Source organism: Pseudorasbora parva, chromosome 20 (assembly GCF_024679245.1).
Source record: "Pseudorasbora parva isolate DD20220531a chromosome 20, ASM2467924v1, whole genome shotgun sequence".
In the NCBI taxonomy this organism is placed as follows: Eukaryota; Metazoa; Chordata; class Actinopteri; order Cypriniformes; family Gobionidae; genus Pseudorasbora; species Pseudorasbora parva.
In genome coordinates, this window is record NC_090191.1 from 31,261,684 (window position 1) to 31,274,215 (window position 12,532).

A 12,532-nucleotide genomic window follows, 5' to 3' on the forward strand; every position below is an offset into this window, starting at 1 on the left:
GAAAAAGATACGTTATCTCTGCAGTAAACTCCATAGCTTCAGGGAATACAGTGAGAGAGAGAGAAGGATGGTGAAGGAGGGATGGATAATGCTTTAGGAAGCTTTTGCTTGCTTCATCGCCTTGAGAAAACTTTTTGCCCCCTAAACAATTCAACAAACTATATTTTAACTTGGTAACCACACGTTTACAACTGAAATCAATGCAAATCTACTATTATGGCAGCACGACTAAACGGGAATTAAACTACACGCGATTTGGCAATGGTTTTCAATGGTCAAACTCGCAGTGCTTTCAGATAGAGTAGCATTTACTACTGATCACTGAGCCATAACTCACTAACAAGCTGCACATAAAAATAATCACAGCCTTTGCATTTAATAATCGCAATGAGCTAACTTGGTTTAAGCCAAAACAACATTAGACCCCGATGACATTCATTGTATATCATTGTAGATAGACAAAAACAAAAAAAGTTATATGTTTCTGCGTTCCCCAGTCAGTTATACAGGTTTGGAATGACATGAGGTTGAGTAAATCTTTTTTGGGGTGAACTAACCCTTTAATTAGAGAGGGGCATCCATTCACATACTTCTGGCCATGTAGTAATTCATTTGTTTATTCACCCATCTGTTCATTCATTTCTCTTCCTCCATTTAAATGCTTGTTTCTGCTTCTCTAGCTGGCAAGCGAATCCAAGTTTGCCGGCTGATAGTCTGGAATGTGGATCGCTGTGTTATTTTACACTCCCATCAGGGGCATGATCCCACCAGCGGACACACACAAAGACGGCCTTGTTGCGGTGGTGCCAAGTCGTACTTGGCTTCCTCTGTCTTTAATTGTCCCCCTCTCTTCCTTTCCAGTGGTCTCTCTCTCTCTCTCTTTTAGTCTTTTGTTAACATGCTAGCACACGGGCACAATCGCTCACAGCTAGCGCTAAGTGGTTACCATCTACCCTAGCATTACTTCAAGGGCACTCTGAAGTGAACAGTTCTTTAGTATTCAATTTTGTTATATTATCGTGGACCTGGCAGATAAATGTACTTTAAAATGCTTCAGAATGCACGTGCACACATAACGGCGTACGTTGTAAAGCATTTGCATTCACGGCGAGGTTTCATATTTGTGCGAACTCGAGGCACACTGAGGTGCGAAGACAATCCCTTAACTTTGTGTGTGCGTGTGCATATTTGAGGTAATGGCTCGAGGGATCCTCTCTGTATTCTTAGCTTGTTGAAAGCACTGAAGTGGAGAGAATTATAGATTCGGCACAATGAGCAGTCAAATTTAATCAACATGCCTGCTGTTCTCCATGAGCCACTGGGAGAGATGACACAGCTCCATGCCACTGCCTGCATGTGTCTGTGTGCATACGTGCATGCCATGAGTTTGTTTCCGAGTAGCAGAATGCAAAGGGGCCAAACTTGTCGACATTTGTTAGTGTTTAAGGTATTCGCTTGTGAATGAGGGAATGTAGATTTAGAATCACGATGAAAGAATTGATCTCTCTTCTTAAAAAATGTGTTTACTTTCTGTTTACTGCTGTTAGTCACACGTTCATATAAGTGTGTGTGTATGTGTGTGTGTGTGTATATATATATATATTTTATATATATATATATATATATATATATATATATATATATATATATATATATATATATATATATAAACACACACACACACACACACACACACACACACACACACACACACACACACACACACTGCGGGCGGCAGTGGCTCAGTGGTTCATGTAGGTTGTCTACAAACCGAAAGGTTGGTGGTTCGATCCCCGGTTCCACCTGACCAAGTGTCGAAGTGTCCATGAGCAAGACACCTAACCCCAGCATGCTCCCGATGAGCTGGATGGCGCCTTGCATGGCTGACATCGCCGTCGGTGTATGAATGGGTGAATGTGAGGCAAAAATGTAAAGCGCTTTGGATAAAGGCGCTATATAAATGCAGTCCATTTACCATTTACACACACACACACACACACACACACACACACAACAATAATAAATCAGAATATTAAAATGATTTCTGAAGGATCATGTGATAGACTGGATGTCACGTGACACTGAAGACTGGAGTAACGATCCTGAAAATTCAGTTTTGCATCACATAAATAAATTATCATTTAAAGTTTAATAAATTAAAAAAACAAATATTTTAAATTGTGATAATAATTCACATTATTACACATTTCAAATAATTTTTTTAAGCAAATAAATGCAGGCTTGATGAGCAGAAGAAACTTCTTTCAAAAACATTACAAATAGTAATGTGTCCAAACTTTTGGCCTGTACTGTGTGTGTGTGTGTGTGTGTGTGTGTGTGTGTGTGTGTGTGTGTGTGTGTGTGTATATATATAAGTATTGTTACTTTTGAAAAGCCCTAAAAAATCTTATATTTTCTATATGGTGCATGTACAACTCTCTTTCAAGAAAGAGACAGATGAGTCACAACAATTGTACTGTCCTTCTGCGTTCATTCACGTTTGAGTATACTTTGAAAGCTGCGCGGATACGACTGCGAACAAGATGCATCCGGATGTGAAAAATTAACTATACCCGGGCCTTAAGTTATGTAACTTCGAACACCATTCCAGTGGTTATTTCAAGTAGTAAGAGATTTCCAAAATGTCTAGAGTGCAGCATGAATGCCTAAATATCACACCCGGTTTTTGGAGATTAATGGGGTTGGGCTGATATATCAGGGCATTAATGAACTTTGTCCTTAACAAGAGTCGTTTAGATTACATTAGCATAACAGACTTTCCATCCTCATGACTCTGTTGTTCCTACGATCTTACAGCATGCCCGTCACGCCATGTATGCTTCACTTTGATCCCTGTCTGTGAAACAGCAGTTGATGTGTTGCTGACAAATTGCATCAAAATTGTTTTTGAAGAGATTTATGAAACTAAACTGCATTTGGGCATTCTGCGCTCGAACCTGGCTTATGAAAGCATGGGCTACGTGTTTCACTCACTTTCATCTTCCATTCACTCTCTCTCTCTCTGTGGCTGACAGCTGTAGAATCGAGTGATTATCTGCAGCTCCAGTGATTGAGTGCAAAAAAAAGCAGGAGCGCAAGAGGGAAAGACAGCAAGAGGCAGAGATTGTGATAGAGATGTTTCAGGAACACTAATGAGGAAGGGGGTAAATTCAGCAGCTTCATGAAGGTGCACACACACACACACACACACGATGACTGTCTACATTATATTTTAAGAGAGATGCTTTTTATCTGTTTGTTTGTCCCCCTTCGTCCTCCTGGCGATCATCAGAGCCTGAACTAGTTCTCTTCCAGTCAGAGTAATTACCTTAACCTCTGCACTTGTCTCTCACTTGATTGGGACCAGCTGGGTAGTGAACTCACTCCACACACACACACACACACACACACACACACACACACACACACACTAGACAAGGGCATTCTTGCTATTAACCTCAATCTGTAAGTGCCTCGCTACAGCTTTGCTTGATCGTAAACACTTTAATTGTCCGTCCTGCATCTATGTCCCTTCATTTTACAGTCAAACAACAGAACATGTTTAAAGGATATGAGATGCTTATTTAACATCTTATATTTATAAAGACATATTTTTGTCATATATTTCCATCATTTACTCACAAGAAAGATAGACACACTCACCTAAAGGATTATTAGGAACACCATACTAATACTGTGTTCGCCTTCAGAACTGCCTTCATTCTATGTGGCATTGATTCAACAAGGTGCTGAAAGCATTCTTTAGAAATGTTGGCCCATATTGATAGGATTGCATCCTTCAGTTGATGGAGATTTGTGGGATGCACATCCAGGGCACGAAGCTCCCGTTCCACCATATCCCAAAGATGCTCTACTGGGTTGAGATCTGGTGACAGTGGGGGCCATTTTAGTACAGTGAACTCATTGTCATGTTCAAGAAACCAATTTGAAATGATTTGAGCTTTATAACATGGTGCATTATCCTGCTGGAAGTAGCCATCAGAGGATGGGTACATGTTGGTCATAAAGGGATGGACATGGTCAGAAACAATGCTCAGGTAGGCCGTGGCATTTAAACGATGCCCAATTGACACTAAGGGGCCTATAAAGTGTGCCAAGAAAACATACCCCACACCATTACACCACCACCACCACCACCACCAGCCTGGTAACAAGGCATGAAGGATCCATGTTCTCCTTCTGTTTACGCCAAATTCTGACTCTACCATCTGAATGTCTCAACAGAAATCGAGACTCATCAGACCATGCAATTTTTCCAGTCTGCAATTTTTCAACTGTCCAATTTTGGTGAGTGGTACCCGGTGGGGTCTTTGCTGTTGCAGCCCATCCGCCTTAATGTTGTGTGTGTTGTGGCTTCACAAATGCTTTGCTGCATACCTCGGTTGTAACGAGTGGTTATTTCAGTCAAAATTGAATAAGTCAGCCCTCCTCTGACCTCTAGCATCAACAAGGCATTTTCGCCCACAGGACTGCCGCATACTGGATGTTTTTCCCTTTTCACAACATTTTTTGTAAACCCTAGAAATGGTTGTACGTGAAAATCCCAGTAACTGAGCAGATTGTGAACTACTCAGACCGGCCCGTCTGGCACCAACAAACATGCCACGCTCAAAATGGCTTCAATCACCTTTCTTTCCCATTCATTCCCAGACATTCAGTTTGGAGTTCAGGAGATTTTCTTGACCAGGACCACACCCCTAAATGCATTGAAGCAACTGCCACTGTGATTGGTTAATTAGATAATTGCATTAACCAAACAGTATTTATACTAAAGTTATTTGTTTTTGTTTTTTTACCTCTAATATGCCACTATGTCCAAAAGCCTTGAGTGTGATCACTTCTGGTGCGTGAGGTCTGTACACAATATGTTGCGTAAACTGTACAGACCTCACGCACCGGAAGTGATTGCGGGCTCAAGGCTGTTGGACGTAGAACATGTAATACAATTCTATAATATAAATATAATATATAGTGGTAATGACTGGATTTTGATCAATTCTAAAAAGTAATGACGTTGTTATACAAAAATGGAAGTGAGTGAGGATCGGGGCTGCTGATCTCCAAAAAAACTAAACAATTAAAAACCCACTATAAATGTTTCATAAAAATAGTCTGTACAAAGTGTACACTATATTCCATATCTTCTGGAGTCATATAAAATATTATGTGAAGAAAATTTTTAATTAAATTAGCCATTAATTTAATTTTCAATTATGCATTGGCAAAATTCAGGTCAATGACAAAGCAAAGCAATGTATTGTGAATGTTTAGCTAAGATGAAATGTTGGACCCTTTTGAACCTTTTTTTGACATCATTCAGTCATTTACTTCACAGACACATGCCAATGAAGGCCACGTAAGTCCACTTTGATTGTGCCATTTGGGACAGAGCCAAAGTGAGAGGCAGGTCTTCTAGGAGACTGGGATAGTTTAAATCTCTTCCTTTTACATATTCAAAGAGCTCTTTCAATACTGTCCCACTTTTACCTGAGTGTGTCCAGCCACTCGTTTTCCCTCTGATCCCAGCCTTAATTAGTCTGCCGGTTTTACCCGTCAATCATTCCGAGCTGTCCGTGGAGACAGTCATTCAAAAGCAAACGCAGAGGCGGCCATGACAGGAGGGCAGAACCTGGCATCCTTCTCTGCATTAATAAACAGTAAGATTTAAAGGTGAAGTGTGATTTATATGCCACAAGCATCAGCAAACGGAATTCCTAAAATCAAACCAAGTAGGTCTACAACACCTGGAGAAATCTATATGTTGTTATTGGTTAGCATGTTCATTTTTAAGAGCCCTCAAAAAAAATCTACTAGAGTGTAGTATGGCTGCATGATATTGGAAAAAAATGATATGGAAAACAAAAAAAGAATGACCATTCTAGAACGTTTAGAACATTTTTTTTGTTTTTCTTGAGTGCATCTGCATAGTAGAAAAATACATTATTAAATTTAGGATGTAAAAATCCTCTTTTTTTATTGCTTTTTTTTAATTTCGGGAAAAAAAACTCATTACAACGATTATTTTTATTGGGAGACGATGACTTTATTTATCATAGACTTTCTACTTTACAACTTTGCAAAACTTTTACATTCACAAACGGCTATCTTACACACTTGCATGCAAGGGAATATTCAAAAAACCATAATAGGGGCACTAACCAACCAAACATTGACCTTGTGTTTTTCGGAAAGGTTTCATGAACAAACCCTGGCTTGCCATTGGTGAGACAAACATATGGCTTTCCCCCAAACTAACTTCATTGGTTGGGCTGATGTTACTTTGTTGGATTGGCTAGAAACCTCAAAAAAACAGCAATTTTTAGATAGTGATGCAGAGCGACCATTTACACTTTTCAGGTAAAATAGCCCATAGCCTATTACTTACAAGTGTCTCTCTACATATTAAGCTTGGATAGGAGAAAATCATTTTTAAGACAGTTTAATGAGAGACTATTGTAAATGATGCACGAGTTAGCTGAACTTGGCTGTGGAGTAAAGAAACAAGCTGTTTTGAAGGGTAAAACAAAGTTTGTATGCGAGAGGCGAAGTATGTGAGGAACTCTGAGAGTAGATGTGGGGTTTACTATTAACTCAGCAGATAAATTTCAGTGTACTACCCCGCGGTGAGGGTAGTGCTGGTTCAGCACTTGTCTGCTCGTGGACTGAGCTACCCGTCATGTTTCTTAACACAGAGAGAAGCAATAACACTACTGCTGCTTATGCAAACCGCAATACACACTCCCACCCACAACATGATCAGACAGACATCCTTCCCCCCTGTTCATATTTCTGCTGCATTGCAAGCTAATTTATGGTCAACTCAAGTTTAGATCGCCCTATAGTAATTTAGTGGAAATGTGTTTGGTTTGGCTCTGGATCAGAACTGAATCACAGATGAAAAAAAGGAAATGCCATCTGAGGCATGCCCTCAGTTGTAAATCCGAAGAACACAGTGATACAGACAAACACAAACACACTTCCTACTCATTCTTGTTGAGACGGAGTGTTTTGAAGGGGGTGTGGTGGTCATGTGACTAGGCCTCAAAGGAGCAACATGTAGGCAGGATGTTATGGCAATATGTGCTTGTTTGTGTCCAAAGAGTGTTTGGAAAACGTATGATGTTCGGGTATTTGAGGTGGTACCCGCTAGGGTGTTACTACGCCGTTGTTCATGGTGGACGCTGACTGTCCCAAGTCAAAATATTCAACCATTAAATCATAATAATCTGGAGCCTAAGATTGTTCATAAGACTTGTTCTTAATTGAATTTGATTAAATATCCTTTTAAAGTTTGTTTAGCCTTATACCTTAGAGATAGTTCATGTCTGTAATCATTTACTTATGTATTTCCAAACCGGTATGACTTTCTTAACTATTAAACATAAAGGTTCCACAGCAATGTCAATTTCTATGGAACTCGAGAAAATATTTAAATAATAATAATACCATACAGTGAGCCATTGCATCCCATTGACATTCAGTGTCAATTTCTGAAGAATATAATTTTTTTAAGAACATTCTAATGACCAACTTTTTTATTTTATTTTGATAATAATGTTTTTTGAACTTTAGTACTGAAGCCTTAGAATGAGCTAGAAATAGGAAAGCTTGCCTTATTAACCTCTACTAATGATGTTTGTGTGTGTTAACATGCAAATTAAGGAGTGTCATGAGGCACACTGCATTCTTTTGTGATCACATGGCTTGCTTAGTCAGAGCCTTGTGGCACACTCAGCACAAATATCAAGTCTGTACTGAGAGACTGACATTATTGTTTCGGTTAATAATTTGACCTTGTTTATGAGGGGAGAGGGGATCATCAGTACAGATAATTATAATGAAACTTGTCAATTTGCCAAAACTCCTCCTTCCTGTCACATTTTTCTAAAGCCATAGTCCAGACAATTTGCCCATGTGCTCTGAATCAGCAGCAAAGGCCCCCTCCCATTAACAGTTAACACCAGACGGTCACACACACATGCACACAGGCACAAATTAACACACTACCGTCTAATCTCATTGCAATCCCTGCACGGCGGAGCTCTGACAGACACTAAGTAAAGTGAAAAAGCCCATCACTGCTGCCCTGCCTCATATCGTGTCTCTGGAGCTCTGTCATTAAAGCCAATACGACCTGTAATATCCGCTAAACTCTTAGCATGAATTCTTTATAAGCTCTGGGCATGAGGTTGTGGTGTCTGAGAGACTCCTGCCATTCAGTTTGCAGTGAAAGTATGTGCTCTGGCAATCTAAACGTCATAGTCTGATTTGTGGAAGTTCACTCCAGAGGATTATCACCATGTTTAGGGAAATACGATTGAGTTCCTGTGAAATTCTGGGCAGTTTTAGTAATGGAATGGTCAGGAATATTAAGGGAATATTTTATTTCCCTCAACTACTTTTACAACCTGAAAGCTAAAATTACCCCAAGAATGTTCTTACAAGGAAAAACTGTGATTAAATCTTCCTGCCGAACACAATAACTTTGCATGCCATACTGGTTATCATAGGGGTTGTTTACAGGAAGGCGGACAGGATTGTTTGGCCCACCTGCTGAGGGTGTACCCTTAATTCATTGAGCCACCTTCTGTTATGTTGAAATCAGGCTGCCTTTCATGAGCATTTGACTTCCGCCCCAGTGTGTTTTAGGACCTGTTGAAGTGGTAAGGGGATGGATGAAAAGGAGAATGAAAGGAGATCAAGGGTGGGAAGACGAGCCTTTTTAGAAATGCTTCGCTTGTATCAGCGTGTCAAATCACGCAGCCATCAGCAACCCTTCTGAGGGAAGAGTTGAGGGATCAGATCAATTTTTCTTTTAACTTAGTCTTTGTTGGTATCACTTCTGACTAGTGCTTACTTCACTAAATTATAATGGGGCATACCAAAGAAATTCTTTCGCTTGGTGTCAGTTTTTAAGTACGTTTCTCATTAGTGTGGCCTGCTAAGGCAAGTTGGGTCGATGGCAAAGATAAAAAGAAAATATATTTTACTAGTCTAGTTTAAAATTCACGTTCCAGGTTCTTTGTTTTCATGTTTTTTTTTGTTGTTGTTTTTTTTTTGTTTTTTTTTTGTGTGGTATAACCATCAAGTAAATGTATTAAAATAAATATATAAATATCACTGGGGCGGAAGTCTTTTGTTTTTCTTCCTTTAACTCTTTCCTCACCAAACACATAATTTTCTGGGTTCCAGTGTTACCACTGTTATATGCTAGGAGGTGCTATGACACATCTTCTGAAAGAGTACTGAATCTTCTAATCATAGCACATGCAAAGAAGACGCAGAAACAAGCAAATATCATATGTAATCATATTAGGGCTATAACAACTAGTCGATATAATTGATAATGAAAATCATCGTCAACCATTCTCATTATCGATTAGTTGGGTCTGCTCTTTGTATGCAAAGCTTCCACCAGTTGCGCCAAATTAAAGCCCTGAATAATGCATTTCTGTGCAAAATGTGCATCTAGAAATAGTGGAGTGGAAAGTGAGTGAGCTGATGCAGTAAAAGGTACATGATAGGTACATGCGCCCAAAACATGATAACTGTTTATTTTAAGCATTAATTTAGCTGAAATATCTGCTGTTGGATGCTAAATTTAGTTTTAAAAGTCAACATATAATTCAAGTATTTTATGAGAGTAGTAACTGTAAAGGGAGAACTGCTGCTACAGGATAAATAAATTACAGGTAGTCTAACACGAAGCATACTGTGTGTGCGTGCGTGCGTGTGTGTGTGTTCCTGAAGAACATTCCTCTAATCTGCTAACATTGTGTTTTTGTTTTTTTCTTTAATATTATTTTAATTTAGGGATTTGAACTTTTGCTTAGTAACTTTTTTTTTGTACATCATGTATAGCAAAAAACCTACCCTTATGGAAATTAACCATGATTTTATGATAGTAAAACCGTATGGAGTATTATTTGTATAACCACACAAATATCATGTAGTTAAACTATGGCATATCATAGCACTCCGCTGACATGTTTGTTTGAAGGACAGCATTGGGCAGGATGTGGAATATTGGGTTTTGTCAATAAAATTTTTTTTTTTTTTTAAATCTGATAAATCGTTTAATCGGGGAATATAATCGACCAACTAATCGATTATCAAAATGATCGTTAGTTGCAGCCCTAAAGCATATGTAAAATTATATGATCAGTAACATTAAACAGCATATATTAAAAACTAATGTTACTGAAGGAAATGTCTTCTGTTTTTTTGTTTTTTTAAACCAGATGGTCTGATCTTTCTTTTGATATATTCATGCATGTTCAGATATCCAAACAACAAAATATTCTGGGGACCATGTAATTTTTGTGAAAATGATCAAAAACGCTGGTGGTGGATGGCAACTTTTTTTTTTAAACTCTGGGAAAAAGAGTTAATATGTGTGAGTGTACACATGATAAACATACTCATCAATGTAAGAATCATATTTTACAAATGTAATACATTTAATTCATTCTTAAATATATATATATATTTTTTTTTTGTTACTTCCTGCCATCTTTAAACTTTACTTAACTTTGCCTAAATGTTTTTTTTTTTACTTAAAGGTCTGTGTGGGTTCTGCTGTATGATATAATTTCCTGCTTATTGATTTTTTTTCTCTCCGTGTTGTTGCACCACATGACTTCTTTTGGTGGACAAGTTTCTCATATATTAATAATATTTTGAACTAAACTGCTTTTATTATTTTTCCTCTAGGATTAATAAAAGATTAGGCAAAACTCATTATGACATGACAGTTGTTTTACACTGACATTTTCGACTAAATATCACTTCAAAATATATTGAAATAAATGTTTATTCTGAAATGAAAAACCTCCCCATCATAGCAGAGCTGTATTCAAGTCATTGTATGTATGAATTGTGAATTGCACGTATGTTTGAATAAATTGACAGACTCAGACCCTACCGGTTTGGTGATGACTTTTGCAAAGGTAACTTGATCATGTGATTATACATCTTGTTTTCTTTCTCTCTCCTCAAGAGATGGCGTGGAGGGCCCTGGCAGCGCTGTCCCTGCTGCTGTGTTTTGACTCATCTTGCTGTGATGAGACTCTTGACCAGTTCTTGTCTGCTACCGTTATCAACAATGTCGTTCAGGATCCTCAAACTGGGCGAATCTACCTTGGTGCCATAAATGGGATCTATCAGCTGAGCCATAAACTACATCTGGAGAACAGTGCTATAACAGGCCCTAAGAAAGACAACCCACAGTGCACTCCACCGATCACTGCACAGTGCTCTGACGCAAAGGAAATGGACAACATCAACAAACTCCTACTAGTTAACTCCGCGAATGGCACCCTAGTCGTTTGCGGAAGCCTTTTCAGGGGCATCTGCTCTTTGGTAAGCCTTCACAGTGTGAACAAATCTGTGTACTATAGTGACACCAAAGGTGAGAAGACGTACGTGGCCAGCACAGAGGAGTCTGTCGCGGTGGTCGGGGTCATTTCTTATTATATAGATACTAATTCCAATTCAAACCTTAGCGTGTTTCTAGTGGGTAAGGGCTACGGTAGCTATGATAGCTCGAAACTCATCAGCACTCGGTTGCTTCAGGAGCATTTGGAAATGGATGTTTTCGAGAACATGGTTGAAGCTTCCACTGTACAAGCTAGCCCGTTTGTCCAGCGCTATCTCCATGACTTTCGCCATGCTTTCAAGGATAACGGCTACATCTACTTCCTGTTCTCACGTACCCCGGGCACCAGTGACAGCAGGAAGATCACGTTTGTAGCGCGCATGTGCGAGGATGAACATCATTATTATTCTTACACCGAACTTCAGCTCAACTGCACCGTCAGTGTTGAACAACAGGAGAACATGTACAATAAGGTCCAAGCGGCGTATCTGGCCAGACCTGGAGAAGTTTTGGCTAGGAATATCAGCTCTTCAAATCTGAAAGATAAGGTTCTGTATGTGGTGTTTAGTACGGATGAGGACGGCGGTCCATCAGCCTTGTGTATGTACCCGCTCAACAGCATTAACGCCAGGCTCGAGGAGGTGATTGATTCCTGCTACACCGGTGAAGTTCTAGAGGACGATAAACCAAAGACCGTTTATTCACCATACATCTCCAAGACAGAGGACATCTGCAAGCCCAAAAGAGAAGTGAGTTGTTGTGTTTCTTCAACTCATCTTCAATGTTGTTTGGTCGTTTACAATCTTTTTCAATGTGCTGTGTATTTTCGCCCAACAGAAGGGTATGGTGAAGATATATAAATGTGGTGCAGAGTTCCTTCCATCTCCACTAGCCAGTAAACCTGAGTATGCTCTGTCCGTCAAACCCATCTACACCCGAAATGACATGCTGACAGCTGTAGCTGTAGCAGTGGAGAATGAGCACACAGTGGCCTTCTTGGGAACCAGTGGAGCAGATATCTTAAAGGTGAGTCGCATTCTAGCGTCTGGTTTCTATTCTCTTTAAATGTCAGCCCTTGAGGTTTGACTGCTGTGGTGGCCTGGCTTCGTGGTTTACAACATGGACTGGTAACCA

At 39.4% G+C, this 12,532-nt stretch overlaps 1 protein-coding gene across 3 annotated transcripts in view; it reads left to right on the forward strand.

The window, feature by feature from the left end:
- Positions 1-12,532, forward strand: part of plxnb2a.1 (plexin b2a, tandem duplicate 1) — a 127,458-nt gene that overhangs the window by 83,457 nt on the left and 31,469 nt on the right. For all 3 annotated transcript variants that reach the window (XM_067428598.1, XM_067428599.1, XM_067428600.1), the window contains exons 3-4: positions 11,021-12,147; positions 12,236-12,424. In XM_067428598.1, the coding sequence (XP_067284699.1) occupies positions 11,023-12,147; positions 12,236-12,424 (1,314 nt within the window). In that variant the 5' untranslated portion in view covers positions 11,021-11,022. The remainder of the gene's footprint in view (positions 1-11,020; positions 12,148-12,235; positions 12,425-12,532) is intronic.